Genomic DNA, 23,160 nt, shown 5'->3' with positions numbered 1-23,160 from the left:
TAAAGACAAAATTGTTTCATTTAACTGTGAATAGTTTTCTCCACAACAAGTCTGCAGGAACGTTTTACCAAGCAAGTAGTCAAAAACAGTGGGGCTGGTTGATTAAAGCAAGGAATCTGATTATTGCTTTAAGCATTTACTAGACTTATTCTAGATTCGAGGAAGATCATTGATGTCTCTCAGTGTTTTCTTTCTGAATGCATCAGAACATATGAATTTGAAAAATGCCGTTTATTAAAGCCCTCCAGCAAGACATTAGGAAAGAGAGCATGTGAATATGATTGTGAGTTTCTCAACAGCAACTCTAAGTCTTTGTCTTAACACTGTTCAGAAATATTTGCTCCCTAGTTCTTTGGTATTCAATTAAACAGCCAAAGACCTTAGTTTTACCCTGAGTATTTTTCTGCCATCTTTTGCTTGGAAATCCTTTCACAGCATTATAGCGGGGATTCAATTGGAGGGAAGGTAGGAGTTTGGACACCTCAGGGAACGTTGAACTATACTACAAGTGGTAGGTGCAAACACACTAGGGACACTGGCAAGAGATAGGATCTTACTAGAAGTCTGATAGCTGTCATTTGAAGATTGAATCCAGGGATCAGAACTTATCTGCTGAACAACAGCCACTTGTTACCGGCAATGTTCTTCTGAAGTAACTGTTCTAATTAGATTTTTGAGAAGTTTTCAAAAATTTCAAAAATTTATCAAAAAAGGTTCTGCACATAATGGAATATAAGAATAAATTCTGTCATGCAGGTAGAAGATTTTCAGGAATTTTGACTCAAAGATCTTTGAAGAACGCATAAGCTTTTCAGTTGTACAACTCTAGCACAGTAATGGGCTATCAGCTACATGGATTTCTAGACTTTACAGTGATGTTAATGAATCAATGCTGTTACATCACTTACAAGGACAAAGGTGGCCTCTAAAATGGTTGACTCCAAGACAGCTATCGCATCACTAAAAGCTATGAGCAGCCTGAATGCTGCTTCTAAATGTCCCTTAGATGCACAGCAGAAGGTTTTTAGCAACTCAGTCTTGCAGAATCGTGGCAGACTTATTTAATCTTCTCCTGATTACAGACGTCAGTTAATAAGACTGACAAAATAGGTTTGTGTTGTAATTTGCACTAACTATTATTGCATGTATCCTGGCACTGTTGTACAAAGTCTATGTCAATACTTGAAACTAAAAGGAGCATATAAGAACGTTTATGCTTTACATGAGTTGGCCATCATATTAATTTCTTTTGTAGTGGCAAACAAAACTAATATAACTCTTTAGTGTCTTGATACTTTTGTATCTAAGATTTTTTTTCCCCTAATGAATTTTGCCCCTTTTCAGCAAAATTAAGAAGTCTAAACCAGAAAGTTCATCCAGTGCTGCACTGTACTATATTATGAGATGTATTATAGTCTTCAGTTTGTGTACATTTATGTATCTAGATGAAAATGTTACCTATGAAAAATTAAGATCTGATATCTTTATTATGAGATCATCCTGAAGGAACGGACTAGAATTATTTACTGTAATTTAACACAACATGGAAAACATACGAATGTCAGTACCCTACTCTATTAAAAACACACTTACTTTTTTAGTGCTTGAAACATCAAATTTACTTTAATTGTTCCTAAAATTATTTCTATCAGTCATAAAGTGCCCACAAATCAAAATGCAGTTGGGAAATGGGGCTACTTTCTTTTTATTTGTAACAAAACAGCTTCCTCCATCCAATTAGATTATCCTGTGTTGTTATCCTGAAGTAAACCTGAAAAAATGCATGCACAAAAAGGGGAAAATGAACAGAAAATAGAGCTAGAAGGACTTTAGGATGTCACCTAGATGATTTCATCTACCTATAGGCACATGAATTTATTTACATGATTCTTTACTGAAATTTGTCTAAAGTGGTTTGAAAAGCTATGGTGATGGAGACTACTGAGCATTCTAGTCCTAATGTTAATACTAAATTTCTGTTACTGAAACATAAGGCCATAATTTTTTGTTGAATCCAAAAGGAGCTTGGAGAGAAAAACAGTCCATTGGGTAGGGACCACTAAAGAACATGTATGCCCAGCAGAACTTTGTACTGCTTTGTAAAGACAAGTGTGCTAGTCTGAAAGTGTTATTTTACTCGTCTATTTGTGAAAAAGTCATCTTTGGAAACAGATGTACATACAAAGACTTGGTATCTGGAGGTCAAGCAAGGGTAACCAGGATGAACTGGAGCTCAGGCAAATATATACTGCTGATGTGAATAATTCCTGCAGATTCAGCTGGATAAAATATTCTTTGCTTTACCTCCTAAATCATTGTGCAGCACGTCTCTACACTGAAGCAATTGTACCCTAAGCCACATAAGTGACATGGGCTGAACTGTGGCCCATGCTATATTCCTGCATACCAGATCAGAAATAAGTGATCCCTAAATCCCCCGTACTAGCAGCCCACATGGAAAAAGGAGCTGTAAACACAACCTATACAGTAGATAGCGTAAGCTTAACAATAGAAACAAAAATAATCAGGAAAACAAAGTCATATATTCAATCTCAGTGATTGAATGTGCTCTTGAAATTTTCAGTGGGTCTGAGTCATTATAAGAATGTGAATCAGAACTGTAGAGCCTATTAAAGGTTGAATTGATAGATATTGCTATGAACATATGGTTACTCGGATACAACTACATTGATATGGCCACAACAACTATCTGCCACAGCAGCAAAGAGGACATGGGCAGCGTATATGTCCTGAAACATCTTTTTCTCATTATATTTTTGTTACTAGCATTGAGAAACAGGAGCCCAGTGGGACTTTGCACATGACAGCACAGCTATAGGTATGAACCACAGATAATAATATCTTTTGAATTAAATATAATTCAGTTATATGAAAGCTATGCCAGTCATCTTGAAATTCTCTGATACTGCTCCTTTCCTTTCTCTCTTCTTCAGTCCTCTAAGATAATTTCATTTTGGCAGTTATCTAACTCAATGTGCTTAAGTCTCCAGATCATGTAAAAACTTAGAACTTATTTAGATGTATTAATGACATCTTTCTTTATCTTAAGATTTAGATTCTGTATCACCATTAACTTCTTAGAGAGGAAGTTCAGAGATTACATGACCTTTAAGATGCATTTGTGAATCAGAAACGAAGTTGTTTGCTTAGCAGATGCAGGACGGCTTTGCAGTGTGCATTTGACAGACTAACCAGAAGTCATTGTCCCAAAACAATCTGCATATCAGCATGGAATGTGTGTCCAGAGTACTGTTGCCTATAGCATTACATAAAATATTTCGCAAGATTAACAGTAGATATTTTGACAAGAATTGCTTCAAGGCCCTAAAACTGGGTTATGGTCACTACTGAGTCTGGGTCCAGGCAGGCAACAGAAATGCCCTTTACCTGTGTCCTCTTGCAGTTACAGCATAGGTGAAGATATGTCACGAGAAGGCCTGTGCCACAGTGGGATGACATCTGTAACAGTAATGTTTTGCACTATTTTCATCTATCTTTTCTCACTGAATTATTTATTCTTCTTGTCAGTATGTTACAGGTTTTCTGATATTTGCAAGTCTATTTCCAGCCTAGGATGGGAGTCACAGACTCTTCTTTCTTTAGTAAGCACCCACTCAGCAACTAATTTTGCAGCTTAACTGTGTTTTTAACAGCAGCCAGACAGAACAAAAGACAGAAGACCAAGCCAGCCAACCAGCCCTGGAAGCCATTGCCAATATACCAACTACCTGTTCACAAAAAAACCAGAACTGACTGATGCATGAGTGTTCATGCCAGGCACTGTGGAACAGGAAAATTATATAAACCCAAAATTTTAAGCTTCAACTGACTTCCTTTGCTTTTCCCTGTCAGACCATTGTTTACACTGCATATGGTTGGATACGTCACCCACGAGTGGGTTAAATAGAACATACCCTTCCTGGTTCTGGTGACTGGCCAGTCAGCCACACATTTCCTTAGTATTTCTTTTGGCTGTGAGACATGGTACCTTTGAAATGAAACTGCTGGTGCTGGCACAGACACAAAGGTCAGTGGAGATGACTACAGAGGTGGTAGCAGAGCTGAAGATGGTTCTGCTTGCGGTCAAGGTTCTCAGCTGATTCACCAGCAACTGATCCACAAAATTATTCTGTTGGTCTTGGCTGAGGAGTTTGGCCACACTTTGCATGCGGTACAGTCTGATTCCCTACCAACTTCTGAATAACCGAAGAAGCAGGTCTTGCAGATCCTCTCACAAACCTTTTCATCCTTTTCTCCTGGTGATCTAGTGTTTTCAGCCCATTAATCCTGGACAGTGGTGGTGGTTCAACAAACTTAAAAGTTCCTGCTAAGAAAATCAAAAAGTGTATTATATTTTGAAAGCTAATAGGATTCTCCTACATCTTCTGTGTTACAGCTGAGTTGGAAATTGATACTTCTACCATTTTGGAGTTTTGTTTTACGAGCTTGCTTGTTGCCCTGTAAAAATCATACTTATTTCTTTGAATCAATACCTGAGTGGGAATGGATTGAGAAGAAGAATGAGAGAAGAATGGTTGCCACCACATGTTCCAAACTGGTTTGAAGGTAAGAAGCCATTGAGAATATCAGTGTGCTTGAACTGCTAAGAATCATCCAAAATGTGGACAAGCAGCACACCTTTACAGGCCTGCACAGGAACGACATCTACCTTAGCAATGGAAATTGGGCAGCATCTGATAGAATGGCTGACAGGTGAGGGCTGAGTCCAGCTAAACACTTGTGCAGTGAGAGTAATTTTGTGTAATACCAGAGTTCTGCTAGACAACCAGAATACACTTACAAGTTTTTAAGTACCAAGTGCAAGGGGAGTGGAAAGCAGATGGATATCAACTGGTTGCTGAGATGAGACTCTGCTGTGTGATAACATCAGAAAGATTAATTTCCCTTAACGCCCTCCTGTGCCTCACCATTGACACACACGAACAGGCAACGGTGAGGAGCAGGGATGGCAATCATGTTCAGAGAGGGATTTTTACTTCTGAATAGCATGCCTAGGATTTATATTTTTAACCCAGGTTGTCAGATTAGAGGTTCAGGTGGTAAATCTAGCTGGCAGAAAGGGTTTGAGAGTCTCTGCCTGACCTCCAGGTGCCTAGGGAATAGTGCATGAATCGAGCAACTATAGAATATCTTTTGGTGTGTCTGGGCAGGCAGAGGTATTTATCACTGAAAGCCATCTTCACACTGCATGGAAGGGAGAGGAAGAGAGAGGAAAAAGAGGTTTCATCAAGAAATTCGAACATCGCCTATGGGAAGTATGTCAGATCTGGTGTCTTCCCCTGCCCATTGAAATGGTTGTCTCCTTGTTCTCTTTGGCATCAGTCAAATCTTTCATTCTAATTACCTTAAAGACTGTATTTTGACATCAGTATGAACAAATTTCTAAAATGAGCAGGGTTTCTAAATGCCTTTGCTAAACCTGTAGCCTTTTATGTGATCTTGTAAATAATGATTATAGACACATTTGGGGAGTTCATTTAAATCTTTGTCCTGAGGTTCCACCTTATGTTCTGGGTAGTCATTATGGGACAGGAAGATGAGAAGGAAAAAAAGGGAGCTTTAGAAATACAGCTTCTGTCAGTTAAAGGAAGACATACATCCTGCAATATAGACTGTAGCAATAATTGTTTATTCTCTCCTTCCTAAAATAAGTCTCCCCAAACATAGTAAGGTATAGGTGGCACTTACCATAGTGACAGTCCTGCTGTTCTTTCTTCAAGCTGATTATTGTGTCCATTCCAAAGTGCTCTTGAGGTGCCTCTCAGCTCATTCAGCCACGCAGACTTATTGTGGGTTTTGTTCAAGTCTGATCTCAAGACTCTGTCATAGTCTCTTCCGCAAGTGACCCCAAAACCCTATTTTCAGTCTAAAAATCAGACTGCTCTGATGAAGGCCAGAGATCTTTGTCAGGAAGGGTGGTAGTGGTAGAGTTCATTAGAGAAGGACCTATACAAAAAATATTGCTGGGCCTGCAACGCTGTCCCTGACCTTTACTACAAATCTTCAGTTAACTGTGCACAGAAGGACAGGGTTTATCTCCATTTGCATCTGGATGTTCCTGAGACTGGGTATTTTTGGTGCTCCTTCTACTAAACCATAATCCTGTACTGTAGCACAGTGGTGTATGTTGACAGCATCCTCATTTTCTCTGCTGTTGGCAGACACTACTTTATAAAAAGTCTAAATCAGACCACTTGGGAAAGGAGGAATTATGAGTCCCCAGAAGGACTATATACGGTCAGAAAGCCTCTGGTGAGCAAATGAGAAGTAGATATAAGGTCTGGAAGACAAAGGTGTAGGTAACAGAGGTGGTGGTGGAAGGCTATAGGAGAAAAAGGCACAACTTAGTATGTGCGCTGCTCTAAAGCACGCTGAACTCGACATGAACAGAAATCTTGGGAGGTCTGCCTTAAGCCACCGATTAAAATTTTTTTCTCATCTCATGCTTTAGAATTTCAGTCAGTACCTGCAGAGGGTATTAATATTTTTCTCTCTGAACACACATATTGTCTACTAGATTTTGTTTATTTTTTTCCCTGTAGATCATACACTGGATGAGAGGAATAAGTACTCTGAAGCAGTACAATTTTTCTTCTTTGTTAGCTGTGTGTGCATGATATGTCTTGCTCATATGATTGGAATATAGTAATAACAAGATCTGAGATTGGGAAAGAACTTTTTGGTATATACACCTAGCCAAATATTTTGGTCATACCTTCTTCTTGTATTGTATTATTTTGGCTCAGTAGGGAGGCATTTCTGTGAAACTAAATGGCCAATAAGGTACAGGAATCCAAATTGCATATCTAATGGTCCATTTGTTCTGTAAATCTTTGAAATAAGTAGTGTTTTGTTCCAAAAGTGCTCTCTTTGAAATCAATAGACAACTTCTGTCATTCAGTGCCACTCAACATGGATAAGCATGACTGCATGTCTTGCCATATATTATAAAACAAAATGTTTCAGTTGCAGATTTTAAATAGATTAGGTATCCTGGAGGTAGCTCACGTTTATAAAAAACCACATCCGATGACTAAACTTAATAGCTGTTTAATTGACAAAATTATGTGACTCTCTATAAGTTTTCTTTCTTGAGTCAAATTATCACTGCCAGTTCTAGCTTGATTATAATACACTCCTCATAAACTTGATATATTTGTCATTTAGTTGTCTGAGACATCAACTTGCAAAGAAATTAGAGGTTAATTCAGATGCTACAAAGCAATGTCACAGCAGAGAGTTTCCAAATAATTATTATTTTTACACCGGAGGCAATATCTACTGTGACAATTCACTATTATAGCAAAAGATGGGCTGAATTCTTTTCAAAAAAGTTGGAGTACATTTGACAACAAGAATATCTACCTACACAACGACATGATGGGTGAAGTCAGTAATATATAATTATTTAAAAGTGCAGTTAAAGTATACTTGATGGGGTTCACATTTAGATGTGATAAATCCTTTTAACTATTCTTCACTGATTATAAAAATACTTACAAAGTATTTTTTTTATCAGCTCAACTGCCACTCACTACAGCAGTTCTGGAGCTGAAAGTAATTTTGACAGGCATTTTCACCAGCAAAGCATTCAACATTAAAGATGGTTAAACAAAAAGCAAATTTAAGGTCCTCTGGTCTTTAGAGTGCAGAAATCTATACGTATACACTGCTTTCTTGCCCAGTGAGAATCACACTCAGTTAAAATCTGTCTTGTTAAAATTTCATTTGCTTTCCCACAATCTTGTATGTACTCTTAGCAACCCATAAGAACATATTCTGAATAATTGGCTGAAGCACCCTTTTATTCTTCAGCTTATCTGTGAAAAAGATGTCATTCCATATTTGATAAACATGGACCAACTGTCAAATTAATATATGAGTGCGTATGGTGTATGAGTACATAAAAAGGGATCATTTTTGTTGCCTTGTTTCAGTGACACAAATCATAAAAGATGTGAATGGCATTTTCCCTGTTATTGCACACAGTAAGGACATAAAATAAATTTCCAAACTTAGTTGCTTTTATCAATTCTGAGAGCTGCTGAGAAAATAACTGGCTGAAAACAGATAGTTTCAGCCTTACTTCAGGCATGCATTTCCCTTCTATAGTTCACCTTGATGATGGACGCCAACCAGTGGCAGGTATTTACCATCATAATTATTTTTTTTATTTCCTGCTGGTTTTGCCCAAAACATTGTAAAAGCCATAAATATGAGACACCCTTGACAACTTTGCACCAGTAATGCAAAAAAAAAAAAAAAAAGCACAAATGACATCAGATAGCAAAATGATGTAACCACTTGCTTATTTTAAAAAAATACACTTAATTTGCACCAATTTTAAAAGGATAGCTACTTGCATTTTTCCTTCATCTGAAGAATTCTGCCTATAAACTTTGAATGCCACTACTACTTTTTGACAGCTTTTTAAAGTACTGTGAGATTTTGTAGAATTTAATGTGGAAAATTAAGCAGGAAATTTACAGGAAAAGCTAAGAGACAAAAGCGTTCTTTGAAAAATTAAAGTAAAAGTACAAATTCTTACCTTTGTGTTTGGGTGGCATAACTGTTATCATATGCCTCATAGCTTGGATCATCATATTCACCCCCATATCCATCATCGTATCCCTAAGGGAAAAAAAGAACACGGCAGCTTAGAAGAGTGATAAATCAAAGTATATTATCAAGCTGCAAAAGGAACTTGCATCAACATATGTGTGCTATGTTTGCCCAGTATTAAGTAAAACGCACGGCCAACTGATGAGATTTGCCAATTGTGAAGAACAACCTGTACAATGCAAAGGTAAAGAAATCAGTTACTCATTTAAGAACTCAGCTCATTCATTGATAAACTGTGGTGTATTGTCCAAGCCACAGTGCTTCAGTGGGATCTACACAGAATGCTGATGAATGATAATGAAAACAATCATTTCCCAGCAGTTCGTTACATAAATGGTTCCATAAACACCTATAAGTGAAATGAACAAATAGCAGGACGTATTGACTGTACAACATTATTAAGAATGTTATAGCGATAAGATCATAATATTCAGTCTATTAAAAAACTCAAAAACCACAAAACCAAACAATGAGAAACAATATTTGTACATGTTTGTGATTGAAATAATGGATCATGATTTTTATAAATAATTTACAGTAAGTATCTTTTCCTTCACTGAGCATCCCGCTCTTTTTAAAGGCATGCTTTTCTGTGACAAGTTAATGATCACTTTTAATACAGGTTCATCCCACCTAACTTAAGGCTCGTAACTGGAAGGCTTAGACAAATGCTCAGTCTGCCTAAGCTAGAGATAAGTTCACAGGCAACTTGAGAAGGTGGTTCAGCTCATTGAATGCCTGAATCTTCTACTGAGAGCGCCACGGGCAATTATTATCCATTGTAGCTGCCCCTGAACCAAAGAGCGCTCAGGAATGAGACAATAAATAAAGAGATAATCTAGGAGATGACTTTTGATATGCTCTTTTCATTCAACAGGACAACAGAGTAGACAAGAAGTGTGGGTTCAGTTAAAGTTCACTCACACAGCTAAGATTTACGTGCATCTGGAGCAACAGTGTGTGCCAGTAGCGACCTTGAGAGCAGGGGAGGATGAGAAACATAAGTTACACATCCTGAAGCTCATCCTGACAAAAACAGAACACAGTCTGGGAACCGAAACTTGTCCTGGTAGCAGAGTACCTGTTATTGTGATAAGCTTAGTAGAAGGTAGAAAATATTTTTGTAAGTCCATGATTGGGCATTACGAGGGGAGTGGGTTTGTGTCTTAGTGTATATAAGTTTCTCTGTGTAGCAATAAAGGGTCGATTTGGATTCGCTTACTGCATGGCCTATGAGTCCGTGATTTCTTCATACGCCACAAAGAAGTGCTGTAAAGAAAGACCTTTTTTTTTCTCTATGAATTTTGGGAGCCAATATTTTTAGTTAAATAGAATCATAGAACAGTTTGAGTTGGAAGGGACCATTAAAGGTCATCTAGTCCAACAGCCCCTGCAAGGAGCAGGTACATCTTCAACTAGATCAAGTTGCTCAGAGCCCCATCCAACCTGACCTTAAACTTTTCACATCTACCACCTCTCTGGGCAACCTGTCCCAGTGTTTCACAACCCTTATTATAAAACATTTATTTTATCTAGTCTAAATCTTCCCTCTAAGTTTAAAACCGTTACCCCTTGTCCTATTGCTACAGGCTCCCCATCTTTCCTGTCAGGCACCTTTAAGTACTGTAAATCCACAAGGTCTCCCTGGAGCCTTCTCTTCTCCAGGATGAACAATCCCAATTCTCTCAGCCTGTCCTTATAGGAGAGGTGCTCTAGACCTCTGACCATATTTGTGGCCCTCCTCTGGACCTGCTCCAATAGGTCTATGTCCTTCCTTTGTTGAGGATTCCAGAGCTGGATGTAGTACTCCAGGTGGGGTCTCACCAGAGTAGAGTAGAGGGGCAGAATCACCTCCCTTGACCTGCTGGCGACGCTTCTTTTGGTGCAGCCCAGGATATGGTTGGCTTTCTGGGCTGCCAGCACACATTTGTCGACTCACATCCAACTTTTCATCCACCAGTACCCCCAAGTTTTTCTTGGCAGGGCTGCTTTTTATAGACATGGGGTGGTTGCAATTGCTCTGGCAATGCCTAGGCCTCATCAGCATCTCCCAGGAGAGCTGCCAGCTCCTGGTGGGTCTCTGCCATTATGTGGTGACAGGATGAGAGAAACCACGAACCACAGGAGAAAGATCTTAGTCACGTTGACTAGAATGCTACTGAGCGGAATCCTGCTACTGTGAAGATGAGGGTGATGCAAGTTCCTATATAAAGCCGAATAGCTAGAGGAAAGACATTTCAGCGTGCTTACCCACCATATGAGAGAACAGGAAAGGCAGCAATTACAAATGAGCGCTCTCAGTTTCTTGATGCCTGAGGTAAATCAATGTTCAGCACCAGCAGGCCAGAGAACACCTGTTAATATTTGACACTTCTGTGGGTTCACCTTACAGATTCTAACAGCTTCCGTAAAGGCTCAGAGCAGGTCAATATAGTGCAAATGGTTCAAGTGGAATGGTTGGAAAACAGAGACAGAATAAAGAAGCCCAAAGTATCTTTAATAAAGAAAACATATTTTCTGGATAGACCTTATTTGTGTCAATCTGTATGAGAATTATCTTCTAATCCTACAGGTGAACTACTTAGGTAAGGTACATACTATCATTTTTTCAAAGTTTAATAGAATGTATTACACCCAGACACCCTTGTCCCAAAGAAGCCTTTAGGCATGTAGAATCGAGGTCCAAAATAGCTCCTTTCACATCCTTAAGTGCCTCAAACTTGCGAAGCACTTCTCTTCTCTTTAACCTTCAGCTCCCCAGAAAAATACAAATTTAATGTTTGAAAGTATTTTTTGCATACAGATTTTAAGAGATGAGACACCCAGCTCCCATGGAGACCCTGTTAAGATCCAGAAACTATGAATCTGAGGACATTCAAATTCACATATCCTGCCCACTGTCTGTGATGAGAACGGTGCTCCCAAGAGCAGTTCTGTATGAATCCAGAGACCAGAAGCCAGAATGCCCTCTCCAAATGCAGTGGAATCTTTTACTCAATAATAGAGACAGACTCCATGTGCCATCTAGGTCTATTAGTCCTTGTGTTAAAGAACAAACCAACGATATTAAATTGATAAATGTTCTGTATTTGTGCTGATAGGAACAGAGCTGTCTTCTTAGAGAGCCTAAGTTGCTGGTGTTATATTCTCACCTCATTGAAGACAAAAGGATTCATCAGCCATGCTGTCAGTATTTTGAAGATGACATTTTTTTCTTCTATAATTTCTACAATTTCATTTGTTTCACCAGAAGTCTTCACATATGTGCATAACACTTAGATCTTCCATCCTGTAGGTAAGTTCTAACGCCTTTTCAAGCAGAAATAGCCCAGATAAAGTGACTTTGGGCCTGATCTGATCCATGTCCACCACTGAAGAATCCATCTCCGCGCTCATTAGAGTATTAGAAAACTTGTATGGAAAGTTGATAGGGTCAAGCCACCCAGTTTCAGTCAAGGGGAAGAAAGCGCTTCCCTAAATCTTCAGAGTTCTTTGAAGAGGTTAATGAGAGGACAGAGAAGCAGGACCAGAGGCAAATATGTTCCTTTGCACTCTAAAAAGTTGCAGGTGAGGTTTGATTCTCAAGGCTATCCAAGGGACTGGGGTTGGTTGCCTGTGAAGACACTCTTCCTGTGTGAGGAGTCTTTTTCCCCATGATAGCTGCCACCACCATTCAGAAGTAAAAGCTTACTGGAATGAACTGAAAAATATGAAACAGGCGAACTTTGAACAGGAATTCAAAGTCAAACTGTTAGCCACTTCTAGGCTAACCTATGCCTTATGCCAGGGTATCTTTATCTCAGGTAATTCTTAATAAAACATCTCTCCAAAACACAACAAAAAGACCTCTTTACTTTGTGTCAAGGAAAAGCAAAAATGAGTCTTTCATTGAGTAGGGTTTGCTCTGGCCTTACCGTGATACATCCTGAACTGGAGATTAAGGAACAGAAATACACATCCGGAGCTGCAGTGGGGCTAACGATGTTTACAAACAATTGTGGGTGTTTTTGCGGAATTTTGATACAGTTTACAGTTAAAAAATAATAATAATGACAACAACAAAAAAAAAAGAGAGAAAAATTAAAGGAAAATTTAAAAATACAGCTCAATTCAAAACAGACTAATTTGAAAATTAGTATATTTAAGTATTTACCAGTCTTTGCCCATAAAGTGAAGATAGGAAAAACTCTTAGAGTCTCAGAATAGCACATGAAATTAGCATTGGGAACACTCACTTCAGGAGCAAATACGCACTACTGTACCACTGATAAAGAAAATTATGGTCAGGGGAAAAAGGGTGTAGAAGAAAAAAGGGGCATAATTGGAAAAAAGTCTTATATTCTACTACCTGAGAAAAAAATTAAGTATCAATTTGATTCAACAACCAAGATGTCATTGAGAAAGATTTATTTTATTTATTTCGATTTACTCCAATCCTGTCCAAGTTTCAGATGCTGAAACAAATATTAGAAAAACAAACAAAACACTAAGTATCATCAGTAATACAGGTATCATAATCTAATGCAATCCGATCTCTTTAAATATGAATTTCCTACTTAATGTTAAAACCCTATTTCAAACAATAACAGCCCACACTCAAATGCACCAAGTTTAAATCGCCTTTTCTCAGAATAGCCTTAGAAAATAGGATTTTCACAGCATGCTCTGAAAAATGGTAGATTTCATCTCTCGGAAACCAAGAAAGAAAATAACTCTAATACTTTAAATGAAAACTCTCCTACTCACAGTATTTTAGGTATGTCCCGGTAATATATGATAAAATAGATTGTAAGGAAGTAAAAAGTAATTAGTTTATTTTTATAGAAGATAGCCCAAATCTTTCTAAAGTAGCAAACTACAAAATATCTAGGCTTTTTTTTTTAAAAAAAAAAAAAAAGCAAAGCACAAACAACATCAAGTCAAAGTGAGTTACGCAGCTCTGCACTTTACTTGGCAAACGTGAACGAGAAAAATGCCTGCAGCCAGAGGATCAGGGTAGCCCTTCTCAGTAGCTGCACCCAGCAGTACACAAAAATTAGTACTGTACCTCAAAGACGGTGAGGGTATAAAAACCAACGTGTAATTCTAACTCTACGTAAAACCAGTTGTTGCCCAGTAAAGGGGCCTTTGCTTAGTTTCCACTATTTTCTTCTCCTTGCTCCTGTAAACCTACAAATGCTGTCTCACTCGCTTTTCTGTTGTGACTTGGCCACATCCATATTTTCTCACACATCCATATCACCTCAGCTTAGAAGGCTAAAAGCTAGTCATCTACCACTACTAACCTAGCGGTAGATTCCCGCTAGAATCACAGGGCAGAAATAAAACATTTTTAGAGGGCAATTCATCCCACATACATTGACACCTATTTGAAGACAAGCAGAACTGCTCTCTAAATGAGAGCTTTCTTTGCAATGACTGTAAAGGGAGCCTGGGACAGATGTGTTAGATTTAGGTAACTAACCTTTAGGTATGTAAATCAGTTCATCATTTGAAGAAATTTATTAGTCGGCGAAAGCTGAGCTTGTAAAAATCAGACCTGCTAAGACTAATTTTGATGCGACTGGAGACCCAGAATGTCATCAGAATGCTGCGGATGGGGATGGGTGGGCACGTCCGAATAGCATCTACTCTGTTCAGACAAGGTCTCACGTTAGAAAGCCTGGCATGAAACTTACCACACAACTACGAGTCAGGAAACGCAAATAACTATGGGAAATCTTAAATCCCATTCCTTTTACTGTATATAAAACACTGGAGAGAAAAATAAGAGAAATACATCTGGGAAGCCTTCTCTTCCAGATGTGTGACTCATGCCCTTGACTAGTCATACTGCTGGTTTGGCTGAATGAATCTTCATTTTTTTCCTGCAAAGCGCATTTAAGGTGAATAAATTGTGTCACAGAGAAATGACATTTTTAACTAAAGTTAATAGATCACAGCTATTATGCTTGGACCTGTACTACTGTTGCCTCTTTCTCTACCTGTTCTTTTTTAAAAAGCGGCAGATGGAGCCATTGTTGCACAACTATTCTTAAGTGCTGAGCTGGTTGAGCTTCTCTAGAGTGCTGTGAGTGGAAGGACTTGCCTTCCATCACAGTCACACTCATGAGTTCGGTGCTCGGTCCCCAAATCATTCTAAAGTGGGGGCTGCTCTAAGTAGATTTCACAGAATCACAGGGGGTTAGAACTAGGGACCTCTGGAGATCATCTAGTCCAACCCCCCTGCCAGAGCAGAGCAGAGCGGGTTGCACAGGAACATGTCCAGGTGGGTTTTGAATGTCTCCAGAGAAGGAGACTCCACCACCTCCCTGGGCAGCCTGTTCCAGGGTTCTGCCACCCTCAAACAAAAGAAGTTCCTCCTCATGTTTAGATGGAACTTCCTATGTTCCAGTTTGTGCCCATTTCCTCTTGTCCTGTCCCTGGGCACCACTGAAAAAAGACTGACCCCATCCTCCTGACACCCTCCCTTTAAGTATTTATAAGCATTGATCAGATGCCCCCTCAGTCTTCTCTTCTCTAGACTAAAAAGACCCATGTCCCTCAGCCTCTCCTCATAAGAGAGATGCTCCAGGCCCCTCATCACCTTTGTAGCCCTCTGCTGTACCCTCTCCAGCAGTTGCCTGTCCTTCTTGAACTGGGGAGCCCAGAACTGGTCCCAGTGCTCCAGATGGGGCCTCACCAGGGCAGAGTAGAGGGGGAGGATGACCTCTCTTGACCTGCTGGTCACACTCTTCCTGATGGAAGAGATTTAGAGGAAAAATCTCAATATATTAATTTTATGTAATTTAGACAAATGGCAATTTCTCTCTACCAACTACAAAGATGGGTAAAAACTGTAATTACTTTAGATTTGGATTATTCAGTGTTGAAAACCTACACTTAGAGCACATGAATCTCACTGAAGTACCTGGGAAGTTAGTCTATTGCTGAGCAAGGATTCCCAGAATCGTATTTTATGCTTAGAAACTTAAATTCTGACTAAATTATGCTGTAAGTACGCATGCCTGCTATCATAGCTGGCCTTGGATTCTTCAGCTGTACCTCCAGTGTCAGAATAAAGAGAAATTAGATATTACTAGTTTGTTGAGATGATATATATTCCCTACAATAGTGGGATCTACCAAGCATTTTGAAGATGAACTCAATGACAAGTAGAGTGGCACTATATCCACCAAAATTATAAACAGTAGTAATAAAAATAAAAATAATGCTGGAATTAAAGTGGGAATACTAATCAACTGAAAAATCAGAGCTCTAAGTTATGGACTTCATAAATGCAACATATGAACCAGAGTCTACAGTGCTGAGACAAACCCAGAGTAGGTGTGCTTGCCAGAGGCAATGAAGTAATCTCACCACATTTGACCTCTTAACGAAATCAGTCTTATTATTCACATAGCAGCAACGGGAAACACCTTTACAACTGAATAGTTATAAAGTGAACATTTTTCACATAACCATGGGTATATAATTGAAATTTCAGTATACTCACATCATGGAGATTTTGCAAATTCAAAGCAGAGAACATGACCTATTCATGTCCTCATATTTCAGTGGTTTAAATAAATCTCACGTGGAACAATTAGGGTGATAAGAATGAGTCAAACTAAACAAGTTTACTACCCAGAAGTCCTAAAATTAATTGTATGCAAGATAAAGACAGGGCACAAGCCACAGAAGCAAACAGTTGTGCAGTGCCAAAGGAGTCCCAGTAAAACAGAATCTCAGATATATCAAGAAATTGCTGTGCACTCTTGTACTCTCCTAAATGGAGGGGGTTTTGTTTGGGTTTTTTTTTCCTCTACTTTTTTCTGTAATTTTTCAACTAAATGCAAAATGAATGTATAACACTTAAAATACATTTTGGTATACTGAAAAAGAAAATCAGAGCAGAATGAAAACGTAAAAGAAGATTAGAAATGAGACTTTTCTTACTCCTTCCATATTTGCAAGACTATAGCCTACAGCATAATATGGTGCTGCAATTTTTATACTAGAACATTCATCTGACTAACATCTTTATTTCTTCAAATCTTTCTCTTAGCTTTCCTATGCTCATGAAGTCGCACTAAAACTTCTAACTCGTGTCAAAGCTCTGTATAATCAGCTGCTGCTTACATCCATTTAACTTGTTGCACTTTCCCTGTCCCTTAACCTTGCTACCATCAACACTGAAAACACTTCCTATTTTCCTTGTGCTTTTTTTCATATTGCCTCTCCTTATGGAATAGCATCCTAACCTCAGTGTCAATCCTTTACTTCGTTTCTATTGCAAAGGAATGTTTCATAAAAACATCTCTTTCTTCCAACATCAATAAAATTATTTTAGTAACAAACAGCAAGTGGAGGTGAAAGGTATCTTCTTTGAGTATCTGCAATAAGTTGCATTTTTGCACTTGTCTATAATTCTGAGACCCACGAAGAAAGGATTTTTAAATTGTTATTTTTACCAATGGCTGCTTTACATAGTACTGGAGTGATAATATATTACAGTAGCAAGTTGCACTGGTGACAATTTATCACATAAATGGCATTTAAATGAAAGAGTTATTTTTCCTGTGAACTGAAATGAATAGAGTAGAAAGCAGCCTTTGGCTGCCGAGGGAAGATGGGCTGTAATACATCCACTATTAGTTTTAAACTCTTTATCATATCTAATATTACTTTTTCTAAAATTTCAAGCAAAGCAGATGGTGAGCTGCTTGCGCATCCTGATGCTCCCCCAGCTGCATAATCGATAGAGGGAGCTGACATAAAATCTGTCCATGGAGCAGTAAGGTTTTTTTGTATCATAGGTACAAAAATCATTACAAGTATCTACTAAAGACTGACAACTCTTCTGTCTGATTTTAGCAACTTATTGATGGTTTAAAGCATTCCACAATGGCTTGACTTGTCAGACACAATGCTTTAAAAGTAAATCATTTCAACTTTAAGTAAGCTTTGTAATAATACAGGAAATGAAATTTCCAGGTCTTGAATGGTTGGGAATTACAAGGAATTATCTTTTTTATCTTCCAACCCTTGAAAACTGGACCACAGGATTGTCAGAGCTTATAAATGTGCAAGTAAATGCTTAGGTACTAGCAAAGAGCAGAAATGCTTTGATAGGTGCTTTACAGGACCTTGAATTGCATTTAATTTTAAATCAAATTTCACTCATGTTTTATGAATGCTGGAAGTAGGCAGATTAAATACAACTTGGTCAAATGCAAGATAATGTGCTCTAGTAAATACATCCTCAAATAATATAAACTATCCGTGTCTCTGAATTTACAAAATTCCCCCAGGAAAAAACTTGCAGGAGCCTTCATGATTAACAATTAGGAGATCTGTCCAATTTTACCACACCATTAAAACAAAAAAGCTCCATATAAATAGCCTTATACTTTCTATGTCAAGAAAGTATAACGAAATACATCGGTTAACTCTATGTGCAATCCCATTGGTTATTATCTATTTTTATCCTCTATTTAAATATATTTAACCATTAAGGACACAACAGTAACAAAACTTCACAGTGGAATTAAGAGACAAAATTGTTTAAAGTGCTTAAAACACAGGGCAAATAAAGATTTATTTATGTATTAATCCTGAAACAGGTCTAGATGAGAGTTAAGGCTCTCTTAATGTTGGAATCTTTATATCCTAATCTTTGCCAGACACCCCATACCTTTTTCATAAATTTCATCTCTTGTTGAATCAAATTACAAATGTCCTAGATTGTTACAAAGATAGTTTATCACATATTTCCAAGAATATAATTTTATAGAAAAATATTTCTGAAAAAATCTGGACAATGAATATTAAATTGTCTTGTTTCTGTAATTTATGCATTTTGTATAATTTTTGATACTTCACAAACATTTTAACTCTTACATTTATTTTTCTTACCCTATAAAAGACCATTAAGCAGTATTCAGAAGACATAAGAATGGTAATTCTTATTTGGTGTTGTTTTAAGCCACATAGCTAAATAGTATTTCACCAGTTCCATGATACCTTTGATTTAATTTTTGAAGATGCAAACTGAATAGTATGCCTCATCGATTTATATATTTGAATTGATCAAACTTTTTTTTCATTCAAATTTAAATTTTGAAGAGTTGACATAATGAAACTTACTTTGAAAAAATATAACTAGATTTTTAAAGTTATGAAAATTAATCTAGTACTAGGGAAACTAAGTGTTAAGTTGATATCAGTTGCAAAAGAGATGAACTCATTTTTTTTCTGCTTATGACAATGATTAAACTTATTATACAAGTGCTGCTTACAGTGGATGCAGGAATGTTTGCACTGCTGCTTATCATGTTTGAACGAAAATGTTCCTGGAAGAAGTTCTTGGTCCTGTGTACTGTACAGGAATAAGAAGGAAAGTGCCTACTCACAGCATCTTCTTAACTGTAGTATTTAATCTTCTAACAGATATTGTCAGACTAGGAAATACAGTTTAGCATGATACATAAAATGCAAGGATTAAAGGTAATGAAGAATTTTCTTGGTTTTAAAAGATATGTAAGAAGAGTGAATAAGCACAACCTTGTACAGGAATTACAGCAGAAAGGCCAGGTGTAATTAAAACCAAACATGTAGAATGTGATGGGACTGCTCATTTGTGAATATAAGAATGAGCAAAACAGTAAAAAGTGGTTAATACTTATTGAGATACTTAGAGGTAGTCTTTAAATTGTTATTCCCTCAAGTTGAAGCACGCAATTAGAGAAATTAGAGATGGAAAAGAACAGATCATCTATTAGGAGTTCGTGTCAAATATGATTGCTCATTTCAGCACATTTTTCAGTGCTTTCTCTAATCAAATTCTAAATATTGCCAGTAGTAGGGATTCCACTATTTCTCTTGGGAGACTGTCTGACAGCCTAATAGATCTTTGTGTCAGACACCCCTGCTAACTTCATCCCATACGACTAAATATATCTCACTGCACCAGTGAGATGTATTCTCCCAATTCAGAATTCTCAGCATTCTCTGATGTCTGTGTTATATTCTTCTGTTTTCTTTTAAAAATAATTCAAATATAAAGATTCAAATTCAAGTGTAATCCTGACACAGACAAAGTTATATTGATCAGCAAACAGCACAGTAAGAAGCCAGAACCCCAAAATCTTCATAAAAATCTTATACAGATCCCTGCTTCCACAAATTCCTTTTTTTTCCTTGGGTCCAGAAACTGATGTGCCATAAAAGATGTCCAGTCATCTTTGGACGAAGACTGTCAAACACTATGGCTAGCCCCCTAAAGTGAAAGCCTTCTAACACAAGCAGCTCTCAGGTGGTGATAGATGACCTGCCTGAATTAAATCCTTGAAGTCTGAGGTAATTTTATTGCATTAAAATCCACCCAGAGAGTTGCAGGAAGTCCGCACAGACCCCAGAATATAGCTTTCATAGCAAGACACTCAGCTTGCTCAGCAAGCCTTTGTGCTGTGCACCAGATCAAATTTGCAGAGTTTTGGGTTTTTTTGTTTGTTTTTTTTTTTTTTTTTTTTTTTAAGGTGATCAAAGTGATGCAGATATGGATCACAGTAACAAAATCCAGATTAAATAGAGAATGAAAATCCTGTTATTATGTATGGCATATTCCTAGACTTTGGTGCAGCCTGTCATGCTGCAAACAGGGATGTGTCATGCTCCTAGAATGTAGCAAGACACATGAAGGAAGGAGGAACAGTAAGAACAACTTCCCTTATTGAATGCTACTCTATTTCTACCATGCAGCTGTAATCACAGAATTATAGAATATTCATGGTTGGAAGGGACCTTAGAGACCATCAAATCCAACCATACACACACACACAAAACAACCCCCCAACAATCTCGGGCACTAGGGCATGCCCTGAAGTGCCACGTCTACACGTTTCTTAAATACCTCCAGGGATGGCGACTCCACCACCTCCCTGGGCAGGCTGTTCCAGGGCCTGACCACCCTCTCAGTAAAGTCATTCTTCCTAATATCTAATCTAAACCTCCCCTGCCCCAACTTCAGACCATTTCCTCTGGTCCTGTCATTATTCCCTTGGGAGAAGAGGCCACCACCCACCTCTCTACACCCTCCTTTCAGGTAGTTGTAGAGGGCAATGAGGTCCCCCCTCAGCCTCCTCTTCTCCAAACTAAACATGCCCAGTTCCCTCAGCCTCTCCTCATATGACTTGTTCTCCAGGCCCCTCACCAGCTTGGTGGCTCTCCTCTGGACACGCTCCAGCAGCTCAATGTCCTTCCTGTAGTGAGGGACCCAGAACTGAACACAGCACTCGAGGTGGGGCCTCACCAGTGCCCAGTACAGAGTCATGATCGCTTCAGTCTAGGTTCTTCTTTACCCACCAGCTATCATTCATGGTTGAAAACTCAGAAAATGGACCAGATATTTGATACAGTTACCGAGTTAAGTGCATTAAAGATACAGAATCAGGTAAAATTGACATATTGAAACCACTAAGTTGTATCTCTGTGCTAATTCTTCTAATGCTTGATGAGGAATAAAAAGAAAGAAAAAACAAAGAAAAGGTAAAAAAAGGCCAACAGCCCTATTCATTGTGAGACTATTCATCTCAGAATAGTGATTCTGACCTTTCCTGATACAGCCTGTCAACAAATGAAGAGCAAAAAATGATTAAAAATATTTATGGACTGCCGATCAGTCCAGCTAATACTAATAGCGATTTTCATTTACCATATAGAAGTAGCAGTTCACATCTGATAATACTTCTACTCCAAACACTGCAATGGAGACACCAAAACCAGAGTTCAACAACCTTCTCAAGTATGTCTAGGGCTGGATTCCCAAAGCTTTGCAGACCATCCTGGGCCATGACTGCTCCAGTGACTGCTCACTGATGGTGTCAAACACTGTAATTGAAAATGGACCTGGAGACCTCAACGTTTCTCTTAGTCCATCTCGTTAGCCTGCAATTTAATTTTTATTCATATATCTCCACTTGTTTTCAACTATTTATTTTAGTATATTTATGTATATTTTATGTATATATATAGTATATTATGTATATATTTTATTAGTATATATATGACCAATCAAAAATGAACAAGATATTGAATACAGAAACATTTTAACATGCACTGATTCATAGGAAGCATAATCATAACTTCACTGTTCCACTCTACGCTTATCAGTGTTTCAGAAAAGGTGCCATTCTAGAATTTGATGAGTTCCTATAAACCAAAAGCAAGGTTTCTAGCTGATCACTGCAATCATAACATCTGATATAGTTATAAAAATGCTTTGCACTGTAGAATTCTAAGTTTTTGTAAGAAATAGGTCACGGAATCACGGAATTGTCCTTCTATCGTACACTGTATATTAATACATTAAAATATATATAAATTCATATAATACATATATACACGGGCAAATATCTCACTCTTGAGTAACAGCAATATTTGCATTCTTTTAGTTCAATTACATTATATGAGTGTACATGGTTTTGAGGCTCACTAAATAGGATGGAAGGCAAAAAGTTATGTTCACTAGAGCTTAAATCTTTGGTGAGAAGTAATTTCTAGTTCCTCTTTTTAACAACTACGGAAGATCAATAGTGTCAAATGTGACAGCCTGACTACCTCCTAAAAGAAAAAAAACACCTGAACAGATTATTCTCTGGCCATAGAAGTAGAAGCACAATATGGATTGCAGGGAACATTTGACTGATGTACTTGAAATCTTGTGTTGTTGCTGGTTTTCTGAATGAATATATTTTGCTGTCATTCTTTAAAATTTCTCACTAAGCTCAGAACCCTTTTAGCTCCATATTTGGCATTGAAAACAGTTCTGTGTGATTTTAGTTCTTCAACAGTTTAAATTGTAAGCTTGCATGCCAAGTCAATTTGCATTACTCTTCTAGGGAGAGCTATCATCCCATCCCTGTCCTGCAACACATACATACACATGAGCAGAAACTTATGAAAGCAATTTCTACACCAAACATTTCTGTTGTCTCTCCATCTTTCCAGAAAAAAACCAAGATTTTTATAGAAATGAGCTTGCACTCATGACCTATCACTCAGGCCGTATCTTCAGTTATTATCATAGAATGGTTCAGGTTGGAAGGGACCTTAAAGATCGAGTTCCAACCCCCCTGCCATGGGCCGGGACACCTCCCACCAGACCAGGTTGCTCAAAAAGCCCCATCCAGCCTGGCCTTGAAACACTTCCAGGGATGGGGCATCCACAACCTGTTCCAGTGTCTCACCACCCTCGCAGTAAAGAATTTCTTCCTGATATCTAATCTAAATCTCCCCTCTTTCAGTTTAAAACCATTACCCCTCATCCTGTCACTACACTCCTGGATAAAGAGTCCCTCCCCATCTCTCCTGTAGGCCCCCTTTAGGTACTGGAAGGCTGCTATAAGGTCTCCCCGGAGCCTTCTCTTCTTCAGGCTGAACAACCCTAACTCCCTCAGCCTGTCCTCATTGGAGAGGTTCTCTCTCTATATTTCCCTGTATGTCATAAAAGACTCC

At 38.2% G+C, this 23,160-nt stretch overlaps 1 protein-coding gene across 2 annotated transcripts in view; it reads right to left on the bottom strand.

The window, feature by feature from the left end:
• KHDRBS2 (KH RNA binding domain containing, signal transduction associated 2) overlaps positions 1-23,160 on the bottom strand; it is a 387,275-nt gene that overhangs the window by 28,767 nt on the left and 335,348 nt on the right. The window contains exons 8-10 of one of the 2 annotated variants that reach the window (XM_074153323.1): positions 15,817-15,829; positions 8,797-8,833; positions 8,591-8,673 (exon numbers count right to left, since the gene is read on the bottom strand). In XM_074153323.1, coding sequence (XP_074009424.1) covers positions 8,591-8,673; positions 8,797-8,833; positions 15,817-15,829 — 133 coding nt within the window. The remainder of the gene's footprint in view (positions 1-8,590; positions 8,674-8,796; positions 8,834-15,816; positions 15,830-23,160) is intronic. The other variant, XM_074153324.1, reaches the window with a different exon arrangement.

This window comes from Numenius arquata, chromosome 9 (genome assembly GCF_964106895.1).
Source record: "Numenius arquata chromosome 9, bNumArq3.hap1.1, whole genome shotgun sequence".
Taxonomy (NCBI): Eukaryota; Metazoa; Chordata; class Aves; order Charadriiformes; family Scolopacidae; genus Numenius; species Numenius arquata.
This window is presented reverse-complemented; position numbering and strand designations above follow the sequence as displayed.